The following is a 25,787-nucleotide window of genomic DNA, read 5'->3' on the forward strand; positions in this document are numbered from 1 at the left end:
ATAGTTCATATTCAGTTTTCATGTTGTGCGTTTTTCTTAAATGGGGAAGCCAAAGATGTCATTATCTATTGTGTAAAGATGTCATCACTAATCATGTGTGTTACAGTGCTAACATGTGTTCTTTGACTCATGACTTACTTTTGTTGTGAGGAGAGCGAGTAGAGCATTTTTCCTTTCAAGGGAGAGGTGATGTGGTATCCTGTGTTAACTTCTGGTTTCGGTTTTGGGTCGTTTACGTCAGGGCGCCACTCAGCGCCAAACGCTGTAAGTTGCCTCCACAGAAATAAACATCCATTCTTTGTCTGGTCCCCGACTGAAGCAGACCGGCCCTTTCTTGCGTCACTGCGCGCCCCAGCCGTTTAGGCCTCATGCCGTAAACCTTTCACCCGACCGCCCCGTCGAAGCTACAACAGACTTCTATTTGCCAGTAGCGAGACTTGAGGCCCATCAATGAGAAGTATTTAGCATTGCAGAGCCGATCCAATGCGTGTCGTCTATCCGTGGAAGGGGGTATACATCCTTCTTCGTGATCTTGTTAAGTTAACGATAATCGACGCAGAAACATAGGGTTCTGTCCTTTTTCTTCACCAAGACTACAGGAGATGCCCACGGGCTTTTCGACGGCTGGATGATGTCGTCGCACAGCATTTCGTCGACTTGTTGCCTAATAGCGTCACAATTTCGCATCGAAACTCGGTAAGGGCTCTGGCGGAGTGGTCAAGCGCACTCTTCAGTTATTACGCGATGCTTTGCGACTGCTGTTTGTTGAATCTTCGATGACATCGAAGAGCACTCTTTGTATCGCCGAAGAAGACTTCTGAATTGTTGCTGCTTACTCATGGGGAGACCTGGATTTACGTCAAAGTCTGGTTCGGGAACTATGGTAGCAACCGCACCTCCATCGGTTGCGGCTTTTAGTTTTCCGGATATGGGCTCACAAAGCAGCCCCGGGCTGGGCCAGTGTATGGACAGTGCTGCGGCTACAGGTAGCGGCCTGGTGATGGCGAACGGTATGGTCGTCGAGAGCTCCACTGAGTAGCGGCGAGGTAGTCGGCGATATCGCGAGGGCGTTCACCTTGCTGCGGGCACGAAGCGTTGACACCGAACCCTCATACAGTCAACGACTGATTTTTCGGACCCTCTAGAGAACGTACAAACGTCCGAAAATTCAGGCAGTCCGAAAAAATGAATGCATGCACAAAACGAACCTTTTTTATTTTTTTTCTCAGATCTAGAGGTAAAGGGCGAAGCAACAGACTTCCAAAACCCTCCCACAGCATCAGTGAAGTGGCCATAAAAAGAGGCGTTCAAAAACTCTGTATGCAACCGACTGCCGGTTTATTATGTACATGTGCATCATCAGGCAGCCAGTGTTATTGCTGCAGTGGCTTGGAGAACTTTTTGATTGTTGCTTGGACGGCGTTCCGGTTGCATGCGATCATATTCACCTCGATCTGAGCAAGGTTTATGTCAGCACTGTACACCGATGAAAGAGTCAACAGTGCTCGTGTCAACTCGGCTCTTGTAGGCGGCGCAGGCATTGGCTCCTCATTTTCAACATCGGAGTCTTCTGAATCCCCCACAACCTGACGGACTATGTTCTCGTCAGTCAGTTCTGCGCAGAAGGCGAGCTCGTCAGCGTCAACAAACTATTCAAAAGTTATTTCCGTGGGTATGGAAACTCCAGCAGAGCAGAGGTCGTTGATCACGTCGTCTGTCGGTACTGCTTTTCGCGCTTCGATGCCATCGGTGAGGACTACGAAGACAGAGTGGGGGCCATCGAAGGCAAGCGAAATCCTCAAGTAGCGAACAGTGGAGTTCGCTGACGAGCGTCAAAGCACCTAGGCTTAGCGTCGCAGAGCACACTTGACCAATGCCTCCTCTAGACAGATGCCTGCGGCGTCGCTCGCTTACCCATTGTAGCTGTCGCGCCTTGAGTTGCGGTTGGTTGTTAAGAGATGGCGCCACCTACTTCCCTATCTCCGCCAAGGGCGCTGGGGTACACTCATAGCCTCCTTTATTTTTCTGTGCCTGGTCAATGGCAGCTATGGCCGTTGCCAAGCGCCGTTCACGCAAGTACGCGAAGCCGCTCCCAGGTGGCGCCCACAGTCCTTCGTTGAGCAGACGACGCAGCAGTAATACGTAGCGTAGAGAATGTTGCGCTTTGTTACAGCGCAGCTTCCATTTTTCTCCAAACATACATAATGTGGGAGAATGGTCACGGTGTTGGCTACCTATATATTGTTTTCATGCATATGCAAGCGTACGTAAATGAGTAGTAGTAGTATAAGAGTTTATTCAGGCACAAAACATTAGGCGCCTAGGATGTCGATGGCCTGCTGCACGAGCAGGCACCGTTCACTTTCAGCTCCAAGCCAGTCCAGCCAGTATGGGAGGAGGTGGGAAATAAACCCCATTACAGAGCAACAGGGCAGAATAGGTTGGCATAAAGGGCAGGGCAGTTGGGACATGAAGGATCGCGACAGAATTTGTATACGTAAATGAGGAGTTGGATTACCAAGAAAATTGTGAGCAGCGATTCCAAGGTGAACATTTAGTTTGTCAACTTCATCACCGACGATGCTATTCATTTCACTAGTTCCCTATAAAAACACACTAACATTAGAACTGTTAGGTTACCTCATTAACAAACATTATATGAGAGTATTTCTCAATGGCACAAGAGTCTGCCTGTGAACACTGTCCTATGTTCCGAAGATGTTTTTTGCAGGCTAGTCTGAAAGCATTCCTTATCTGTGTGTTTACTACCGACTTTTGCCTGGTAATGATGCAACGGAACCAAAAGGCAAGGCACATCTAGTCGACATGCAAGAACTTTACTGTCATAAGCAAGAAAAGTCATAAGGGCAAACACATGTCACAGCTTCAGCAACTTCCTAGAAAGCGGCTTGGATGAAGTGGCTTGACTATGTCCCTCCTGTCTGTCACAGACAAGGCATAGTTCGTGAATACAGGTCTGAAGAGCTTTGCAGAAACAAGTTTCAAAAGTTCTTTGTGATGGTCACTGCGTGCACATGCACATTTTAATGCCCCATGTTCTGCAAGGACATCCACGGCAGTTGAGACTGCAGCTTGAAGGGGCTTTGCCAGAAACCTCCTTTTCTCTAGCATCACCTCAATGTACTTTCGCAGTGTGTAAAGCACATAGATGAACTCGGCAGATGGATAAAAAAGCCCTTCCCTGTCCTGATGTCGTATCAGGCTGTCGCTGGGCACAGATGAGGCAGGTCGTGTGAGAAGAGCACTGCAGGAGCTGCAGCCGATCGTCACCACTTGCAACATCCATGTTCGAGGAGTCAAGCATGGGGGTCGATGCAGTCGGTAGCGGAGAGTCGGCAGTGACATCGCGAGGCAGGCAACTTGCAGTAGCATGGATAAGGGACGTGGAATGCAAAACGGCAGCCTCCCGTTTTCTCAAAACAGCATTGCTCCCGGACTTCTTCGCAGGTGGTTGCATATAGTCTGGATAGTCTGGAAACACGTTCGGTGTCGCACCTCTTTTAAGCTTCCTAGTCTTGCATCCTTTCTTGTAGTCGTCAGGGAGGAAATGTTTGCTGCAAACGACCGAATAGCGTGATGTGGTATTCGGCACCCAGTCCTTTCTGGATATCACTTGCAGCCACTTCACTCTTAAGTCGTTGTCACTAGGAATTTCATGGAATTAAATTCCTGGCACTTTCCGCTTTGCATCTGATTTGCATACCGGCACACAGCAGTATGCCATAGCTCTTGGCATACGCGAAACGCTGCGTAAACACAATGCAAACAATGTGCCGACTGATCGCCACAGCCTGCACACCCGTACATGCCTTCCCCATGGCTGGCAGCGCCACCCCACGGAAAAATTCGGCAAAGGGGCGTTGCTTTCAGACGGCACTTCAGCAGCCTTTGAGCAGGCACAGAAAAATAGAGGAGGCTATGGTACACTGTGGGGCTGGGGTGGCGTGGTGTCGCGGTGGTGGCGGCGGCCGTGCCGCCATGCGGTGATGTGTGCATGCGGGCATGTGTTGCAAGCGACCACCGCAGAGATCGCTAGCTACCACCTCAAGTGGAAAGGAGGAAAATGGGAAAGGTAAGGGCAGCAGGTTTTCAGCGCACGCGACAGGCATCTTTTTAAAGGAGGCGTTGACTTGACACAGCAGCACAACCAGACACCACGCTAGCCAAAACGTGGCCTGCGCAAACAAACCATAACGCCGCTCCGGAAACTCCGCCGGAGACGGAAGTACGGTGATGAACATAGCCGGCGTGGCCAGACCAAATCGGTGTGTGACGGCTGGATTCGGCTAGTTGTGGTTCAAAGCGGTGATATGCTTCGGCTGCAAGTTGATTTCCTTCGCAAAGGCGCTGCGCGAGAAGCCAAAGGACCTTCCGCCGTGTCAAAAAGTCTGGAAAATTGGACGGCCAGAGGTTCGAGCGTCCGAAACTTCAGATGTCCTTATACATTGATTCTATGGGGCTCGTGGCGGTGCAGTGAAGACGCCCGAAATATCCGGCATGTCCGAAAATTTGGGCGTCTGAAAATTCAGTCGTTGACTGTAGTCCCATTTTGCGTTATAGGCATCGGCGGTAGATATGTCCGGCTTCCCCACAGTGATAGCAGAGTGGGTGATGGTCGGGAACACGCCAAATGTCCGTCTTCCTCACGTAGCTGCGCTGGGTGACAGGTGGACGTGTTGGCGGCGGCAGCGGTAGACGACGAAATTTCAGTGTTACAGGGCCCTGGCGCGGTCGCAGAGGGTGATCTTGATGACGGGCGACGGCGACGTAGTTCGTCACTTCCGGCACGGGAAGCGACGATTCGGGCTGCACTTCGGTAACGCCCAGTGACCGTCAAAGTTCGTCCTTGAAAATGTCAGTGACTGAGGACACCTGAGGTTGCGACAAAGGAAACATCTTGCGCAGTTCTTCGCGCATAATGGCCCTGACGGGCTCTTGGAGATCACCGGAGCCCAGTGCTTAGATGGCGCATTGCGGCGTGAGCACTTTGCGGTTATATTGCCTAGTCCGCATACCTAGAGTTTTCTCAATTGTTGCTGCCTCTGTCAGGAACTCAACTACGGTCTTCAGTGGGTTTCGGATCAGTCCGGCAAAAAGTTATTGCTTTACGCTTCGCATCAAGAAACGCACTTTTTTCTCTTCTGACATTTCCGCGTCGGCATGCCGCAAAAGACGGGTCATCTCTTCCGTGAAGATGGCGATGGTCTCATTGGGTAGTCTTTCTCGGGTTTCCAGCAGAACTTCGGCCCTTTCTTTTCGGACAATGCTCGTGACCGTCCTCAAGAAGTTACTGAGGAACAGGTCCCATGTTGTAAGAGTGGACTCCTGGCTCTCGAACCAAGTCCTTGCGGCATCTTCGAAGGAGAAGTACACATGTCATAGCTTATCCTCAGAGGTTCATTTGTTGAAGGTCGAGACCCTTTCAAAGGTGTCGAGCCAGGTTTCTGGATCCTCCGACGTAGCTCCATGGAAGATAGGGGGCTCTCTCGGTTGTTGAAGTATGATGGGTTACACTGGAGCTGCCATTGTGGTTGTCTTGGCCACAATCTTCTTGGTCTTCTCAGGTAGAAGTCCGTGCTCCGGAGGCAGCTGTTGTAGACAGCAGCTTGCTCAATGGTCCGGAACAACGTTCTTTTTGCGGTCCAGGCTTGGCTCATGGCTTGTCTGTGGCATCCGATACATGAACAAAAAGCACCCCCACCAGATGTCACGTGGTAGTGACGTATAAAGAACACAGTAGCAATACTGTGGAAGACGAAACTAGCTTTTATTGGGCAAACCTGTGCCCACAAAAACAGGCTACACTTAAAGAACGGTGACAGTGGCGAACACAGTCGGCGATTGTCAAAATCTGTTTAGCGGGTCAAACGCGTTGGCTTTTATACATCAGTCATCGAATGCTCCAGAGTAATCACTGGGAGCCGCGTGTCTTCCACGAAGTTCTACACCATTCGCGTCATGCATACATGCAATCAGCTTACACAAGGTGCGGTGGCAGACAGCGGATGGAACCATCGATATCATTCCAGAAACTTCCGATACATGCAGACGTGTCCTGTGCTGTGCGATAACATTTGTTAGGTGGTGAAACCTGTCTGCCCGATAAACAAGAAGACGTGTCAATGCCTTTGTAAGAGTGGTTAGACAGTGAAATACGGCCACCAGTAAAAGAAACAATGCACATGTTTCTCTAGTAAGGCACGAGGCACTCCGGTTCCAGCATCTCCTCGTTTAGGTATTACTCTATCAAATGTCTTAACCTCACCTACTCTTTCATTTCGGAGGAAAAGGAAAGGGAAGGGAAAAAATTTCCTCCCTACTACTCAATTTAATGTACTCTTTCAGGATTTTACGTCTATACCAACTGTACGATCCCCTTCTTCCATGTACACTTGCCCGCGCCCGCTTCTGCACGCGTCACCCTCCTGTTTGCTATACCGATTTCGCCCCCCCCTTCCCCCTGCCCCCCCCCCCTTTTTTAGTCTTTTTTTTTTTGAAACCCCCTCGACAACACATTCCGAAGTAAATATGCCCTTTTTCGCCTTCTGGATGCCGCCGTAACGACACCTACGTTAAGCGCGTGGGGCAGTGCCCCTTGAAAGACCATGCCGCTGCCTTTCAGTCACCCCACACATTGCACCGCAGACTCCTCGTCGCCACCTTAACTATTTCAAAATTACTCGACCTATTGCTTGACCGGCCGTTCTAATGCCTCAAAAACATGCCGCCAACGTCTCCCCCTGAACACCTCCTAACCTTTCGCATCCCCAACACGCTCCCAAGCCCCCGTATTTCTTAAAGATTTCATTTTTCTCTTTCTTTAACCTCCCCCCCCCTTTTGTTGTGTCTTGGTACGGCCCTGGCTCCCCCCCCCTTTTTTCCCCCTTTTTTCTGCTTCTATTTCTTTTCTTTCCTCCCCGCGTGCCCACTCTCACGCTCTTGTCCCTTCGTCTTGAGAATGAGGCTCACAGACGTCGGACGACAGCGCCTGTTCCCTCTTGTAATCTCTCTCTTTAAAACCAGCCGCCAGCGACAACACCCGCACGTGACGTCACTGCACTAACCCTTTAAAACTAACACGCCGAGGATGACGAGGCCGCCTTTGACGAAGATAGGTCCACCTATCGAAACGTTGGCCAGCCTGTCTGAGGTACTTCAACCCTGTTTAAAGAATTTTCTATCAAATGTGGTAATTGGTGAAGCCATTGTAGCACAAATAAAACAAATGCACAGAACACCAGACTGTAAACCACAGGCACTATACTCGCAACTGACCTATCTCGTAGATGACAGAAAGAAAACTGACAACAAAATGGGCATGCACGCAGGCTCATCATGGTAAAAAAAAGGAATTTAAAAAACGCATCGCGCTTCCAAGTACACACACAGAAGTACTGCTAATGAAATTCGTGCCTCTTTTTCGGAGATGAAAGGCTTCCAAAAGTTTATCTGCAGTAGTTTCTTTGCTTCAGCCCAGAATCTTAATCTCACGAGCCGGTGTTCACACTTGCAAGCCATGCAATGTGCAGGCACATGTCCATTGCCTGCATACTTAATTGAAAGTTTGTGCTCCGGTCAGTGGCGTAGCCAGGTCGTCTGGTGCCCGGGGCCCATAGGTCTTCTGTCACCCCCCCGGGAGTAGGTAGTCGAGGAAGGCGAGGATATCAACAATTTCCGGGTGTCTTCATATGTATATGCCACTACCCCCCCCCCGCTCGCCCCTTGCACCCGGGGCCCACGCCCCCCTCCCCCCCCCACCCCCCTGTTGCTACGCCACTGGCTCTGGTCTTGTAGCCTTTGTGTATGATGTGCTCTACAATGGCTTCAACATGTACCAACCAACTAGCCAAAGAACAAGTTATCTTAAAGATGCCACAATGTAGACCGCAAGTATGGTTGTTTGCCTTGTGAAGGGGCAAGCATTCTTTAGAGGTGGCATAGGTACACTTGGACCCACTCTTAACAAGGCTGCATGGCTCCAGGCTCATTATAGATAATGAAAGCCGGCATACATTGTAACACTACTAATAAAACTGGGGACAAGTAGAAGTTAAACTTGTTGTTCATAACCAGGTTAAACTTAATTTCACTGATTTCTGTATAATTTCACCAGATCAACGCTCCAGACACAAGCACAGTTTATACATACACCCGCCAGTTACACGGAATGATATATTCAAGTATAGTTTCTTTCCTAGGGCAATCAAAGAATGGAACGAATTACCCAATCCACTTGTCACATGTTCCTCTGTCAGTGCTTTTACTGCTGGTTTAGAGAATCTTATTTTTGCGGATATGACTGCATCATAGCATTTGTTTCTGATGCGCATATTACGAGTGTTTTGTCTTTGATCACTGCATGTCACTTTTTACAGATACTGCTATTGTATTGTTCTTTGTTAAACATGTACCGATATTTTGTATATGTGTTGTATTTCTATCCACTCCTGTAATGGTCCATCCTTGGACTGACAGTATAAATAAACAAACAAACAAACAAACAAAACTGCATGCATTTTAATTATGTGCCCCTTTACACCCATGAGTAACGAGATGAAGGATTGAATTTATTTGTTTGCCAAAAGTGCATACATGTATCATGTGCATTGAAAGCAGTCTGGTTATTTCCTCTATTTTAGATATACAGAAAACATAGGAATGCTCTCATTAGAGTGAATAGGCTGCAATAAGACTATTTGCATTAAGAAAAATCATATCACAGTGACTTTTTAGAATGTCTCTCTCTCTCTCTCTCTCTCTCTATATATATATATATATATATGTGTGTATATATATATATATATATATATATATATATATATATATATATATATATATATATATATATATATATATATATATATATATATATATATATATATATATAGAGAGAGAGAGAGACACACACACACACACACACACAATAATTTTTTTGCAAGAACTTGGGTACCACAGCATTAAAAAACAACGTAGCAGATCCGATGCACATGTTGGAATCTAAGTGAAGCAGAGCCTTCGTGAAATGATTAAATGTGATAAAATTACATGCGATGCATACAAGTGCCTTTACTGTCATCCTATGCAATGTTTGTGTTTATGCCCTACACCATTTGCAAGCTACGCTGAAATGCAAACAGCGAATTCACACTGCAAGATGCAGTGATGTTATGAGGATAAAGGTGATGTTTGTTCCGGGAAGAACGGCGAAGAGAGAAGTACGACACGAAGTACAGTGGGGTAAGGTTGGCTATGACACCCATTTCATTCCTGCATCCAGCCTGCACCGAGCGTGCACTCGTGCGCTGAGCATCGCGTGAAGCACGCACCCACCACGTGAAAGTGCTACTACCTGGCACATGGAAGCGATACACACGATTGTGTCTTAATGGCTACGACGTCAAACTTTTGTGCCAAGAGCAAGGTTCGATCCCACCGTGAGACATGCGTACGCTCTGTATGGGCTACACAGCAAGATAGCTGCCATTGTCGGCAAAGGTTTGCAGGGAAAGCTTTGCTTCAAAACACAATGTTCACAGCTCAAACTGCAACTGAGTAATGTCCTGGCATAATACCAGTGTTTCAAGGTCTCTGTAAGGGTAGCGCGACAGTCTAGCATGCTTCAATGTTTGCCTTTTAGGATGTAGGCACAACTGGCAGTGCTGCGCTGTACAGAGACACGTGCAGATGGGAACTTGCCTGAGAGTGTTGACCACGAGCTCCCTGTTCTTGGTGTGGATCTTGTGGTGGTGGACAAGGCTGTTGTAGTCCGAGCCCCGGGACTCCAGCTTTGCCAAAGATGGTGACAGCAGGAGGAGGAGGGCAAGAAAGAAAGAGAGAGGACAACAGACTAAACTTGTAGAGCACAGACAGGGCGGACAACCCAACCAGATCCGTTCTCCTGTCCTGCAAACCGTGACGAGCGGTGCAGGAGCAATAGCACAAGCCAACGCGAGACAAAAAAAAAAAAAAGCAAGACAGTCAAGCCTGATGCTATATTATTGCTATATGAGGAGGGTGAGCACAAATGGGAGAAAGAAAGGCCAGTCAACAGCAGTTGACGTCGAAGAAAGACAAGGTCTGCTGAGGCGGATTAGTGCACCACGTGGTACAGTGCAGTATCTCCAAGATCAGCCCATATTTTTTGCTGAGTAAAGCCACACTTACAGTTCTGGTTTTAGACACGCAGTTTCAACGAGTACATCTGGGCTTAATTTTGGCCTTTCTGCACTAATTATGCACCATCACTGCTTTGCACATGGCTCTACACTAATTGGCACATCTTTTTCATTCCAAGATCCATTTTGATGCCTTTTTTGTCATCCTACTTGCACTAGAAGTCCTCAAATAGCCTCGTTTAGACGAAATGGGTCTGTAAGTGGCAGCCAGATACCCAGATCCCACAACCTCAAACTGATCTGAAGTTGCCGAAGAACACCTTGTCTTCAAAAGAAGAAGAAAAAGAAAAGAACCATGTAGGATGAGCAAAGACTTTCACCTGATAGAGAGAGAAAGGGGGGGGGGGGGGCCAAGAATGCCCATTTAACTTTTTCATACCTGCCAACCTGCAAACTTCAAAATTTGTATAGTCTCACGAGAAGGGATAGCACATACTTTTCTTAAAAGCTTCCCCTGCATACGGGACATCATTAAAAAGGATTTACCATTAGAAACAGCACACAAGCAGGAACAAACTTGGCGCACCAATTACTGACAGGCAACACATTGCCTTTACAAGTTTTTGCGATAGGGCTAGTTTGTAGCTCATTATGGCAAAACATGTGAGAGCACAAAAAAAGGTTGGGTGGTCTTTTACAGCAAAGCTGTTTATGCGGACCCTGTGCCGTCGTCAGACTTCGCTAAAACTATCATCATCAGCAATGGCTCGAGCGTCGTCATTATCTACCACAGCTGGCTCGTTGGTGTCCCTTGGTGCAACCACGCGAACACGCTCATGCCACTGCTCCCGTGTTCATTGTCATCGTCGTCTTCTTCCACAGCTGGCTCTGTTGCCGCTCGTCATTCCAGCATAGAATTTCACTTCTCTTCTGTCGTAATGGGGAGGCCTCGTTTACAGGGTATGAGTCATTGCTTAAGCGGGTTTAAGCCATTCATTGTCTTCTTTGATGGACAGATTTAATTTTGAAGCAATTTAATTTTTAAGAATCGCAAGCGGCAATGGTGGGCGGATGCTGCTATCCCTGCCACCTCGCAAACTCGAGACTTAGTTGTAGTCGTTGGCCTCCCATGGAAAACATTTTGCACTAGATTGTACAGTTAAGTTGGCCAAGTCACAACATTTACAAAAAGAAATCTACATTATGAATCTGTTTTTATACTTACATGACAGAAAAACGAAAACACAGCACTAAAAGGGTAAAACAAAAAAAAAAACTTTTTTTTTTCTCCGAACCCATTTGAACCCATTCGAACCAGAATGGAATGGTGCTCGTGAACCGAACCTGAAAGGCTTCAACCCAACACGAACTGAACCCAAAAAATTCTGGTTCGACACCCTGCTCTCCAGGAAGAAGCTGCCTACCGCAAAAGTGAAAATGAGGTGTAAGAATGGTGAAACAAAAGATTTACAATATAGACTGCTTGCAAAGTTTGACTTGCATGGTGTAACACTCGGCATAATTAACACAGCTTCGCTGTTTAACCATCTTCCCGGACTGGAAGGGGCGGTGATTTTTGGAATGATTCTCTGTGCAGGTGTGTGCGTGTATGTTTCGTTGCACTCTAATTTGTTTTAACATTGTCTTTAGATCACGGTGACCTTTTCAGTGATTCTTCCAAGGAAAACCCTCATCTTGCTAACAATTCACATTGAAGGATACATGAAGGCAGTGTTGATACATAAAAACACAATGATGCTTGCAAGCCTCTGTAAACAGCATTTTGTCATCTTTGGCTTCAAAAATGTAAATATGTGGATCCCTTGCACTGTAGGAATCAATGTAAGCGACGCTTTCTGTGCTGTTTGCTTTGACTGACAATTAGCGTTGATTTGATGGTGAATGTTTAATTTCTTAAATGTTTAGTCCAACCCAAGAGTGGCGAGTTGATGTTACGTTTGTTGTGCAACATATTTCATAAAGGGTTGAGCATTGTCATTACCTCACGCGGCACATCGCATTGTGGCAGAAGTGTTAAGCTTGGATTATGGGGCTGTACGTGCCAAACCACAATCCGATTATGAGGCGCGGTGTAGTAGTGGTCTCCCGATTTATTTTGACACCGTGATGCTCTTGAATATGTCCCAAAATTTAAGTGCACATGCGTTTTCCATTTCGCCCCCATCGAAATGTGGCTGCCACTGTCGTGACAAATCTGCGACCTCTAGCAATGCCATAGCCGCAAAGCTACCGCGGCGAGCACAAAAGTGTTGATTTGACGGTCGACTGCTTCCGTAGTGTCGCCTGGACCCTGCGGTGCCCTTTTAATTAATGTGGGTCTGCTTCTGCATACCCTGTGTAATTTGTGCACCTAACGTATTTGCGTGGTGTTTATTTTTCAGAAATAGCAGCAACGTAGTGTACCGTACCTCCATTCCATCTATTCTGTGCCTCCTTTTCCCCTCCTCTTTACCATTAAAGTAAGCTTCCCTCTGGACTTGCACTTTAGTAGAAAGATAAGCGCTGCAATTTCTGCAATGCCCTTGCGGGGGTCACCGGTAATTACAGCTGCCAAGAGTCTAACGCGCCGACACCGAGGGATCTCCAGAAGGCATTGTGCACATTGGAAGCGGTGCAAAGGTGCAACCGAGCTTCTCACGTCGCCTTTCCTCTCCACCACACTCTTGTCATGTATACACACACTCTGAACCACGCCCCAACGCGGTGTGCCAGACAGCAGCAGCAGCAATGGGAAAGTCGAAGAGGCAAAGAAAGCTTCACCTTAAAAAAAAAAATAAACTGGTCCCTGGCAGCTTTCATCAACCACATTCTCTTGCTTGCAAAGAGCTCAATCAAATTAAATAAATCATAATACTGAGAAAGCACTGCATGTTCAATAAGTCAAGATCATGCTTGCATTAGTTAATGCAGCAAGACAGCAAACACAAAATGCCTCGCACACGAGGCCAGTAACATTTGCCTAAATTCTAAACGCTTACTAGATGGTTTCAGCACAGAAAAGTGGGGAGATAACTACAGAATGTCAGTTACGTTGTTGGTAAACCGTTGCACACTAGTGCACTGGGAAGGCTGTCTTTTAAACACTGAGAATGACGACCACATCAGACTAAATTTACAGAATTTACTCTATTTTTATTTAAGCTATTTGACTTGACAAGCATCCACCTTCTTGATACCCTTTCTTTAACGCATTTTCTGTAAACTTTAGGCATGCAGTCACTGTAAAAAAAAACACTAAAAAGTGGCACCAAATAAGGTACAGTTGGAACATTATTTTAAAAATGTGCACTTATTTGCCATGAAAACATTGTAGAAAAAATGAAATCACAGGTTTTTCCTTTATGAGCATTGCATCCAAGCCACAACACTGGTACATCAGTGCAATGTCATGAATTGCTATCTATTTTTTCGTGTTTAAGGTGCCTTTGTGCCATGCAAGTTGTCAAAGCTTGCTAAGTTGAGTTATTGTTTCCTGTAGAAAGCAGTGCCATTATTGCCTACGTTAAACCATTATCTAGTCCCAAGCAGGTGCTGTCAATATCTATGACTCCACTGCAAGTGTGAGAACTGCGAGGTGGTGCACCAGCTGTATTTTGTTTTCAATTCTTTTCAAGCTTGCCAAGCCTCTGCTGACTGTAAAGGTGAAATTTTTTTCTACCCCCGTTGTTTAATGTGATGGCATTATAGGTGGACCTCACAAACTTTGTAGGTCAGGCGAAAAATGCGGGCCGACATCCCAATGGCAGTGCAGTCTAGCCCAGTGCTCGCTTGCAACAAGGGGAGAATGCAAGCAGCAGGCGCGTGACGCACATGTTCGACATTTCAGAAAGCGGCTTTGGCACGGCACACGAGAGGCATGCGTGCGATTGTGGCCTGATGACAAGAGGCTGCTCTGCTGGAAGAGGTTCAGTCCCGTATATCCTTATAGCATTATAGGTGGATTTCACCCATTTTGGAGGTATTGTAAAATAAAAAGCAAGGCATGTCGAGTGCTCACTAGCGCTTTCACAGTGTGTACAAAATTGCGAGTTAGATATGAGGTCGCACTGATTAATTGAGTGCAAGGTCGCCCATGACACACGCATGCGCAGCTGTCACAATCATTACAATCCAAGTATGCTATCCTAAACTTAAAGGAGTTAGCAGTGCTAAGTCCTGGCATAGTTCTTTTTAAAGCGAAACTTTCTTTGCCTCTTCCTTCGACTTTCCCACTGCTGCTGCTGTCCGGCACACCCCGTGGGGGCGTTCAGAACATGTGTATACATGACAGGAGCGAGTCAGAAGGGAAAGCCAACAGGAGAGAAACTCGTTTTCACCCCACCGTATACAGCCTCATAATCCAAGCTTAATACTTCTGCCACGATGCAATGTGCCATGTCAGGTGACGACAATGCTCAACCCTCTAAGAGGTTATGAAATATGGCGCACAACAACGCTTCAAGCAAACACCTCTCCCTGTGCATTCTGTGTACTACGCAGACAAACAGCAGTGGTGCACACAAGATAACTTTTAACATCAACTCACCACTCTCGTGTTACACTAAACGTTGAAATTAGGCTTTAGCTATCAACATTCCCGCTAAGTATTGTCAATCAAAGCATCGAGCACGGAAAGCTTCGCTTACATCGATTCCCATAGTGCATGGGATCTGCATAATTTTTGGTAATCCAGATGTCTTCATATCCTCCTCATACCTTTGCATACCCTTCATGCATACCTGGAGACAGCTCAGTGGCAATCACTTTTAAAGTTCATTCTTATTACTACTGGTATGTTATGAATATGAAAAACATTTTTTCTTTAAATACCATGGTTAGGTGCAGTAGGCAGAAAGTTATCTCGCGTTTCTTGTCATAAAAGCTGCTTTTCTCTGCTTAAACACAAGATGAATGTGTTGCATAGTTTTGTGGTTGGCATACTTGTGCTACATCCCGGACTTTTACGTCAACTCGCTGTATTAAAAACACACTTGATGGGTGCTCTTTGCCATCTGTGATGGCACAACGATCTAGAACAAATTAATATCAATGTTCACTTAGACTGGTGGCAAGAATGTGACAAGCCATTTCCATACAGTTCTGCATGCATGTGACTTTATACCAGAGATGCATATTTTATGTAAATGCTTCAAGGCTAACTTTGAAAATGACTGAAGGGACTTTGCAATATGATGTACAATGGGCCACATGAGGATATTCACCTCTAGTGTCCCTTTGAGATAACCACACTTGAAGTGTTGGTCTCACACACTCTTACAAATATTTCTTTGCACAGGGGGTGGCTCTAACGGGCAATGTAGCTTTGCCTTATTGTTTTTGCAGAGCAGGTGAGAGCCGTCATCAAGGTGGTGTGATGTTGCTGGAATTCACGTTATCTTTCGTCAAGTATGTACGACCTCCAGGCGAGCACGAGGCGTCATCACAGTTTGGCACTTTCAGAAGACCACCTCTAACTGCCAAGAAACGTGTTCTGACAATTACTGGCTCGAAGTAATGCAGGATGACACTACAAAGAAAAAAAAAAGGAAATAGTTTTGTTCGTCTCAATTTCGTGCATAAACTTTTTTCTTTTTAGCTAAAATATTTCAAGCTGTAGAAAGCAGATGTAGTGCAGGCCCCGCTATGTAGTTCTGGTGCGACCCATCCTTGAGTCTCCCAGCATCCAACAATGACATGAAAAATACCTTTGAGGACGTACGTACTACAAACTCGGTAGGAAAAGTGAGTTTATGTCCAAGGCTTTGCGAAACAAGTCAGTTAATATATACATATATATATGCGCAGATTGAAATGAAAGCGGGGACCTTGCGTCGAATGTGCACAAATTTTCAGACCAGCTAGCGTCACTCAACGTCAAACGCCACGGGCCCTCCGGGGTTTTGTTTCCGCCAGCGGAGCGTTGCCTTCGATACGGCAAAACTGTGCTGGATCGCGTGAGGCTGCGGTCAATTATTTCAGGGAGTTCGTCGTACAACACCACCGCTGCTGCGCCCACGCGAAGCGTGTCGTCAGGCTCAGCCTCAGTGGTTCGTCCTGCAGCAGCGTCCATTTATCAGGGCCGCGCCATAAGGGCAGAGAACACTCACATCTTGTACCAGCTGCTCCTCAGTCAGGTGCGCGTGCCGCCGCTTCTCGAACTCGTAACGCGAGAATTTGGTGAGCACCAGCGCACGCCGGGGCCGGAACACGGGCTCCTCGGCGCTGCCGAACTGCGCAGCGGCCGTGCTGCTCGTCGAGAAATGCATGGCCGGCGCGACAACCAGGCGGCTCGGGACCACGGCGCCGCCGCGGCGGCAAGCGGGGTAGTAGGCCGCCGACCGGATCGGGGCCAACAGCAGCAGCAGATTACCGGTCCGGGCGGTCCCGCCGCGATGCCTCACAGCCGGCGACGACGACGGCAAACTGGCATGGCTGCTCGCGTAGTTTCTGCGCAGGGCCACTCTCCAGATCTGCTTCATCGCACGCTCGCCACTGCGCTTACATGTTTCGGCCTGCGACCGCAGCAGCCGGTCACACCACCGCCTGGTCAGTACGCCTCCGCCGAGGAGCGTGTCAGATGATAGCGAGGCAGCGCTGGCGCTGGGCCGGTTCACGGCCACCGCACGGTGCAGAAATCTGCAGGCGCAGTAACGCATCCCCGAGTCTGAGACAGCGCCGGCGTAGCCACGAAGTTCGGGCGCTTCAAAAACATTAAAAGGCGCTGAATGTAATTTTAATCTTAAAGGACCAAGAGCCTGAGCATACAGGCGACGCTACCGCCGTAACAGATAGTGAGAAACTGCGGCCTCAGCATCGACGACTAAGTCAATCATCGACGTGCTGAATTCTTTTGCGCGCAGTTGTTTCGCATGAGCTATCTGTCTTAAACAAAACAATATTACTAAAATAAAATTAAATCTAAGTGTAATGTTATAAACGGAAACATATAAAATTGTTTTATTGATGCTGATTGCATTAATTTGAAATATATATTTTTTTACATACGTCACTTTTATTGTTCTACAAGCTCTTACAAAATTACATGAACAAATTTACAAATACAAGCAATTTATTAATGCGAGTCAGTAATGATATCCACGCTTTACTTATGGCAGTGCAGAAACGTCAGAAGCGAAACTGTCCCCACGACGTCAGCTGCGTGGCGCGCCTATCTCAGCTGGAGCGAAAGACGGCCGCTGCCGTAGCTTGACGCTATGTCCTGTGATCGCCCATTCAGCCACCACTGAGGCAGCAAACGGAATTCGGCCCTCCGAGGAAAGGTACTACTATCAGGCAGCGACGGCGACCCTCGAAAGGCCCAGCGGACAGACCCGATGTTGCCTCTACATGCCGACGACAAGGAGTTCAGAGCGCGACGGGGCCTACGTTTCACGGAACGGCTGCAGGGATGGTTCAGGTCTGTGTGTGTTCGGTGGCGACGTGGCTTTTGCTCCTCGGCGTGCTGTCGCACGTTGCGGGCATATGGTCGGGTCGCCGTGTGGCTTTGCCTTCGGCAACGCAGATGAGACACGCCGGCATCTCAGACACCACCACGCGCCACGGCGGTTGTCCACAGTGCTCTACTGCTTCCTACTTGTTTCGAAGAGCGCACCGGTTGAACCGGTGTCAGATGGCAACGTGATCCTGCATCTTCCCGGCTTGCCTTGGCCGATGGGGCGAAACTGAATCGCTGCAATTACGCGAGTGACCTTGCGGTCTTGGGATTAGTTGATGAGGGGAATTAGCGCAACAAACGACGCACACACCTGAACGGAAGACGAAGGCAAGCGCTACCTTACAAATGTTTGATAGCGGGAAGGGTAAAAGAACCCTTCCCGCTGTTAAGGTAGCACTTGTCACCATCTCCTCTTCCCATGTATGTGTCCTTTGTTGTGCTAGTTAGTTCCCCTTCTGAGGTGTGCAAGACTAACTAGACCAACAGTTGATCATTCTTGAGATTCTACCACGAAGGAACATCGCGCTTATCGTCGCGATGAATTCCGGGGATGTTCTCTCGCGAGATTGTGCTCAAAGTGCGCCGCCCGACCCGGCGACTCCTTGCGAATGATGTGCTGCAAAGCGAGGCTCGCAATCTCGGTGGTTTTCGATTGCAGCACGTGAAAATGCAAAGATGCTAAGGAGCAGGGGTATCCTGACACACACATGATGGTTAAAAAAAAGCGTATGTTTGTACAGATGTACAAATGCTTAAGTCTGCTTAAGTCCACGCAGTTCCGCGTTCTTTTCTTTTTTGCTGCAGTAGCGCGCCCATTGTAATTCTGTGCCTGTTTAAGAAATCACCCAGTAACATAGCTTTTTTTTTTTTGTCTGTCTAAAGCTGGTTAAACTGAATAAACTGAAATAATAATTGATGAACACAGCTGTTTGCATGCTATGAGTGCCCAGTCAAACAATTTATTCAATTTAAGGGAGCAGCGTCAAAATTAAGGCAGAATGAAAGACATACAGAATGACAATGCCGCCTTTCAATGTGACAAAATTTATTAATGGATAGAACTCTGTATAGGTCACGTGCCATTGCACTGCTATTGTGCACAATTTCGCAAAACGTTAAGAAAATGAATAATCAACAAAGTGCGTACTGTGCCTAAACTATCGGAGATCCAAAGGTGCAAGTTCAATATCTACAAAAAAGAAACTGATGGCTGACACATAATCGGTGTCATTCTTTCTCGCAAAGAAAGCCTACAGAAAGTCTCGTAACATTGGATCCCAATTTTAGTGCTAACGGTCCTGAAATTAGTGGGACAATTTTGACTTTTGAGTTAATGACGCAATTTCCGACTCGACCCAGTTGGGACAGCCAAATGTCCCAACTTTCCACGTTTTCTTTTTTTCTACTGAATAAATAAACCAGTTTGAATAGCAGAGGGGACAGAAGAGAGAACAGAGTGCTAACTTCCAACAGTTTATTGTCTTTTCAGAAAGCATAGCAAGTTTTATTGCCACACATTAGTGCACCCGCATGGTTAGGGTGCTATCTCTGCTGTCTTTGCGCTGTTATTCAAACTTTAAAGCATGTTTTATCAACAAGCCCAATCCTGCACCTTTCTTAAGTAAACCAGATTAATTTTTTATTATGCCTGTTGGCTTGGTTGCACGTTGTTCTTTTTTGTTTCCTTTTTTATTGCCATAAACGTAAAGATGGTTGTGTTTTTGTTGTTGCTCTAGCTCTGTTTCAAGCCCCAACTATTCGCAGCACCTCTATCTGTACTGGTAGCCTCGCTGGCAAGGAAACTACTGCATCTTGTCGTAAATTGCGACGTTATTGGACAGAAGTAGTTTGTGCAACATTTCTGAACATACAGACTGGCTGCTTCTGGCACTGACAAGGTCGCTTGTCACCAGCTGCTAATTATTCAGACGCTCGAGAGTTGGCAACCCTACCTGCACCCTGTTAAATTGCTGTTTGCACATGCAGTTAGTTCTTCAAGCAAGAAGTGGATTTATTAGACCCAACGTTTTTGACTTTAAAATTCCTAATTAATTGTTCCTACCAGACTGGTAATACTGCCGAAATATTTATGTTCCAGCTGTCAAGCACAGACTCAGCAGTGGCATTGTGTTAAACATGAAATGCCGACGTGCCCAGGGCCGCTATTTTGTAGTGATGCCTTATGCCTTATTCTATGCTATTCTTATCATACACCACACACGGCCGCCTGATCCCGTTGACAATGTGGGCAGACCGTCCCTCTGACCACTGACCAAGCGTGAAAAGCCTGAAAAAGCATGGAATCGAAAAAGGCGTCGCTACAGAATACCGGCCCAGTTCACTATTATGCTTAGTATTAGTGAGAGCACCCAGTTCTTCTATTTATGCACGGCCGTAAAAATGTTTAGAAATGTCAAAGCAAGGGTCCTAAGCACTGTCAGAAAGCAAAATGCTTGCACCCATTTCCACACTTCTTAGAACCTTTTTTTTTTTTTTGCAAGCTTTACTCAGCAGTGTGTGTCATGAGGCACTGACACAACCCCACTTGCAAAGAAGCATGGTAACTCTGCGCCCGTTAGGATTCCACCCAGAAACAGCTTTTTTTTTTGTCTAAAGCTGGTTAAACTGAAATATTTATTGATGAACATAGCTGTTTGCATGCAAGGTCTGTTCTTTAAGCAAACGATAAAATGCTTTTTTTTCATTTGGCTTGCCAGTAGGTACAGTTATTTGCATGATAAAGCTTTTTTTATGCTTTCTTGATTGAAGAGGCTTGAGTCAGAGGAGGGTGTCGGTTACGAAACACCATGTACCAAACAGTAAAACAAGTCACTTTGTATTAGTGTACCACCCTTCTACAATACTGAAAAAGCCACTCTTGCCTTGAGACAACGCTTGACAAGGCGGAGAAAATGAAAAAGACAGTTGACAGGTGGTGGCATCACCTTGAAGTTTACGCACCAGCTTGCCATATGACACGGATTTCGACACTTTGTGTTCGGGCCTCGTTAACGTTGTATATGTAAAGGTGGACTACGTTGCATTCTAAAAAAGCCATAGATTGAACTTGGTTCGTTTCAAGGACTCCTACTTCGCTTATGTACGAGAAAACACTTTGGAATCCATAACGTAACAATGATGTACTGGCAATGAGGCGTTGGCTTTAAATTAAAATAAATTTAAGTTTGGTCTTTATTTTTTTTATATAGCATTCCGTGACTCACCACAAAATGAACAAAGACTGAGATTTGAAAGAGTGCGTTACCAGTGTAATGTAGTCTAATGTAATGATTTAGTGTTCATCTTTAGCGTCCCTTTAAAGAACCAACTGCAACAAAATTTCACTCTGGCTGAATTGGTTATAAATGAGTAGTATATGCTATTGAAGTAGTGTATACTAATGAAGCAATCTTGGCAAAGCTGCAAGAATGATATTGTCTTCTTATTAGAGGCTTTCTTAAAGCACCGAAGCATACCGCAAAAATTACCCTGACCACGCTGGAATTGGAGTCATTGGACTTTTCCCATCTTTCTCTGTCTGTGCCAAGTGAAGTACGCACGTTTCTGACCAAGCTTTCTTCGGAGGAAAAGGGCAACCGACCAACACCATCGGTCACGTGACCCCATCGTTTCCCTGACGCTGGATTGGTGGAAACCATGAACAATGATGACGCAGGCATAAAAAGCAGATCCAGATGGCCGAGAAAGGAGGAGGACACTAAGGAACAGTGTGAAACTCGGACATGCTAAGGCGCTACCATAGTGTGATCCGGTGGTTGGAGCCGTTTTGTAAATCTCAACCATGTACTTTTCTTTAATATATTCCTTTTTCTTCATTCTCTTAAACGTCGCTCGGAAGCTTTTCTCCCGGCACCTGGCACGGCACCATCCATGGAAACTTCATTGGCCGCACAGGCACCCGACTACACAACAGTTATAGGCAGTGGTGAGATTGACCTCATGGAACTTGGGTCGTGCTGACCTCACAACAACCCAGTGGTGACCGCATATAAGTCTCAGCATGTCGCTTCTGAGAATTGTCAGCGTGCCACAGCCAGCCACGGGGGCCACATAATCTCAAAGGTTATGCTAAGAAGCTGCATATTCTAGATCATGCGTCACTTCAGGTGTGCAATAATGATGGCCTTTCTTTTTTTGTGTTTTAGTATTCAAAACAGCTATTTTTATCAGCTTTCCATGAGGCTTCTGATCATATTTCATATGCAATATATTGCACGAAATCTCCTCTGTATCTCTCTATTTAAAATTTGGCTTTTTTACATGGCCTAAAATTTTGTTGCAGTATGCATTTAACCTCGCTAGGCCCCAAGACAGCTGAAAGACGTAATAGCTTTTCAAGTCTGTCCAAGTCTGTATGTTATGGATGTGAAAAGCCACTTTTTCTTTAAACTTTTAACGGTTAAAGTTGAATAAAACAATATATCTATGTATGTGGACAAGTTAGCACTCTCCTCATGTAGTCACAAAAACTGTTTTTGTGCACATAAAACAGAGGTGAAGGTGCAACAGTGTGCGTGCTGTTCCCATGTTGATGCTGCAACCTGAATTTTAATGTCACGGATAGAGTCTTGGGCATGTTATGGTAATTCATGGCAAAACGAGCACAGCACAAAAGATGAGGACACAGATAAAAAGACATGGTGCTTTTTCGTGTCATGTTGCAGTATTTGAAACATACTTCACACAGGATTTTTTGTCATCTCTGATGACGGTCTGGATCAAACTAGTGTGCATTTTGTCAAAAGTTGAAGGTCGGAGTAGGATCGAACCATTTCCGTACAGTTCTGCATGCACCTGACTTTGTCTGGAACAAGTATTTTATGCAGTCGCTTCCGAGTTAATTTTGAAAAGCGCCAAAGGCAACGTGCAAGTAATCTACAAAAGGTGTTGGTAGCTTAAAGGGACACGAAAGAGCGACACAAGGTTAGCTTCGTCATGTGAAGCATTTTTTTTTCAATGCTCAATTTACGCATATTTGACGGAAAGAGGTTGGTTGGCAGTGGAAAAGATGAAAAACAGCTCTTTTTTCCCTTTTCGAATTGTGTGCCCAAACAGCTGTGCCTCTATAGGTTTGTTCGATTCAGAAAAGGTGCACCGCACCCGAACTGAAAAGGTGCAGTCGGGGCCAGTTGTGGCGAGCTGTGCTGCACCCACTCACTGCAAGGCTCAAGGGTGCAGTGCACCGTTAGTAGGTGCAGAGGAACTTGGTTGAATCGAATGAACCTTATGTTGGCATGATATCATGGTTCTCAAAAGTACCCTCGCATGATTGGGTCACTCTTGCCCAAAAAAGATTGTCAAAGCTCACTAGGTTGAGCCTTTGATTCCTTAAGAATGCTGTGTAATCAGTGCTTATGGACAAGCTATTACGTATTCCGGTGCAGGCACTCTCCACATCTCATGACAGCACCAGAAACTAGTACAGGAACTGCTGCAAAACTTTTTTTGTTGTTGTTGCTGCCTTTTATGGCTTGCCAAAGCTCCATTCATGGTCAGATTAATTTTTTTGTATTCACATAAGCATCATTTGCCAATGCAGGTTAACCTAATATTTTTCTTTATTGTCTCTTTAAAAACTAACAGCAACCAAATTTTGTAGTTGTAAAAAAGCCTGCTTTTAGGCAGTACTGGTGTACAGCAGTGTCTGTGCACAATTTTACAGTTGAAATACAGTGAATGCGTCGCAAAAAGCCTACTGAAGAATATGCATTTGACACTGAAACTGAAAAAGAAAATCACCATTACTGCCCATCGGAAATTATCTGTGATGCGGTGTTGAGAAGGAGCAGGGGTTCTCAGTGTGAACTCCCAGACTTGATGACTTGCTCAAAATTTCAGATCGGATCTTGCGTCACATCTGCTAACCGCTGGATGCACGAATCGTCTAATAAAGGGCTGACATAATAGTTCTACGGAAACTCCTACAAGGTGCAGAGAAGCAATTAATAAAGGGAAAATCAGACATCCACCCGTTCGTAGCAAATTCTACAGAAGCTGTTTGAAGCTGTTGATAACAAAGTTATACAATGCCCAGCTCTGTAATTTTGCCAAGATTGCTTTATACTATATATACTACTCAACTTTTACCAGTTCAGCCAAACTGACATTGCATTGCAGTTGGCCTTTAACGCCACAGTGCCAAACATTTAATAGGGAGAGTTTCATACCTCATAGGGCTGATTTTAGCATGGGAGTAGCATTTTTTAACAAGCTGGAGCGAAGTTTCAGTTGCCAATAGCTCGGCAAACCAACTAAAGCATAAATTACTGTACTAATTGAGTTTAATGTAATCTCCATGTCCAGAAAAAAGGTGATGAAGTTGGCCTAAACCTGTGTTTGGGCTTTGTGGGGTTCACTTCGAGTCTAGCTGTTTCGATCTGGCAGAGACAGGCCTCCATGCGTGTCACATATTTTCTCATTGTGCGGTTCTCTTTGCAGATTAATCTTCTCGGACACTGCATCACGGAATCTCTTTTTGTTCCTCATTCTCAACTTGTCCTTTGCATTTGTCGAACTCTTGTACGGAGTATGGACCAACAGGTGAGTCTATCACTTCCTCACCGATGGTTAATGACCTGTCTGCTGCTTACTGAATATACTGAATAGAATAGAAGATGGTTTTTCCTTGGTGTGTTCAGTAGCTATGATGCTTTGCTGCTGAACTTGGTCCTGAGTTTCATTTCGTGCGGCAGTGGCAACATTCTGACTGAGGCAAAATGCATAAAACACTCGCATGCCGTGCCTAGCTCTTACATTAAAGAACCTCAGGTAGTCAAAGTTAACGTCATGCTCAGTACAGCATATCTTGTGGCCCATGTGTTGGTTCGGGACATTGAAACCTTTTGTGCCTTAAATAATTCACTATAATGCTTGTTTCTAAGCACCAGTGTTGGTATCAGTTGCCAGGAGGGGGATACTACATTGTACTCCTTCCCTGGAAAAATGTAAACAACAAGGACGGCACTTCTTTCTGGGTAGAAGCGCTAGATTTCATGGATGCGTGCGGTGAAAGCTGTTTCAAAGAAAAAAGAGTTTGCTCTGTCGTTGTTGGCCATGCCTCTTGTCAGGATTGGGAGCTCAATCCCGTCGCTTGTGATCCGTTAAAAGATTGGAGTCCGGCATGAATTAGAAGGTAGCTGGCCCATGCCGACGTCCAACTTATCCACGCTGAGGACGTTGATGAAGGGAAGGACTGCTTCTCGTCGAGAACGAGGAATATGGGTTTATTTACAATATCTAAATCAGTCTAACATGACTGTTTGAAAAAGAGTGTCAGTCCAACATGACTGCTCAAGAGAAGTGTGTTGAGCATCCGCACAACAGGAGTTTTTAAACACTCGGACCGCCGGCGAGACAAGGCGGCGAATGTTCGTTTCGCAAAACTAGCCGCCTCCCGCAGGACGGCCTACGCACTCAAAGGCACACGCGTTCCAGTGCCCGGAGCCGATGTCAGCGGGGCCCCGTAGCACTCGGAGCCGTTCCGAGTAGCGCGTTGGGGAGTTTGGGAACAATAGCTGGCCCGCCGAACTCATTCCGTCACAAAGTCGATTTAGTCACGCTGTGGCTAGAAGTTGGCGGTGAAGCTCCCGGTATCTTGCCCTCATAGTTGTAAGCGGGCGGCAATCCGGCACTGCAGGTGGCCATTCTTAACACTCTTAGCAACACCGATGTCAAGCGCATGTTCTCGCACATGCACTTCAGGAAGTTGCACCACCAAAACAGAATGAAGAATCCTATGTTGAGCAGCATCCTGCACGTATATTATGGCCTAAAGTTTCTAGGTGTTTGCAACCGACAGTAACAATGTTGCAGCTCTTTAACTCTAAAAACATGTATGGTTCAGAAGCGGATGCAGAGGATTTTCCTGACGAGTCAGACACATGCAATAATGACTGTATGTAGTTGAGCTGTGAAATCAAACATACATTGGGGGTGTCAACAAGTAACATTATTGTTGTACCGGCAAACATGCAATGAACTGGGTGCAAACTACCCTGGGGACGAGGGTAAAAAGTAAATGAGTGCTTTCATTCATTCTTGCAAATATTTTTGTGGTACAAAATAATTAAAGTTATTTGTTCACCTTCCCTTCGTATTTGTGCGACTTTTTGATGCTATAATTAAACTATCTTCAAGAATGAGAAAATTTAACTTCCGCTTCCTTGCAAAAGTTG

At 46.1% G+C, this 25,787-nt stretch overlaps 2 protein-coding genes across 6 annotated transcripts in view; one reads left to right on the forward strand and one right to left on the reverse strand.

The window, feature by feature from the left end:
- Positions 1-16,938, reverse strand: part of Nadk2 (NAD kinase 2, mitochondrial) — a 94,707-nt gene extending 77,769 nt beyond the window's left edge. Inside the window, exons 1-2 of one of the 4 annotated variants that reach the window (XM_065452535.2) lie at positions 16,243-16,938; positions 9,714-9,802 (exon numbers count right to left, since the gene is read on the reverse strand). In XM_065452535.2, the coding sequence (XP_065308607.2) occupies positions 9,714-9,802; positions 16,243-16,792 (639 nt within the window). In that variant the 5' untranslated portion in view covers positions 16,793-16,938. Of the gene's footprint in view, positions 1-9,713; positions 9,807-16,242 lie in introns of all 4 variants that reach the window. The other 3 variants (XM_065452531.2, XM_065452532.2, XM_065452533.2) reach the window with 3 other exon arrangements.
- Positions 16,939-17,286: 348 nt separating this feature from the next.
- Positions 17,287-25,787, forward strand: part of ZnT86D (zinc transporter 86D) — a 103,944-nt gene continuing 95,443 nt past the window's right edge. Inside the window, exons 1-2 of one of the 2 annotated variants that reach the window (XM_070525335.1) lie at positions 17,287-17,553; positions 24,052-24,153. In XM_070525335.1, the coding sequence (XP_070381436.1) occupies positions 17,471-17,553; positions 24,052-24,153 (185 nt within the window). In that variant the 5' untranslated portion in view covers positions 17,287-17,470. The remainder of the gene's footprint in view (positions 17,554-24,051; positions 24,154-25,787) is intronic. The other variant, XM_065452536.2, reaches the window with a different exon arrangement.

The sequence above is a fragment of the Dermacentor albipictus genome, chromosome 9 (genome assembly GCF_038994185.2).
Source record: "Dermacentor albipictus isolate Rhodes 1998 colony chromosome 9, USDA_Dalb.pri_finalv2, whole genome shotgun sequence".
In the NCBI taxonomy this organism is placed as follows: Eukaryota; Metazoa; Arthropoda; class Arachnida; order Ixodida; family Ixodidae; genus Dermacentor; species Dermacentor albipictus.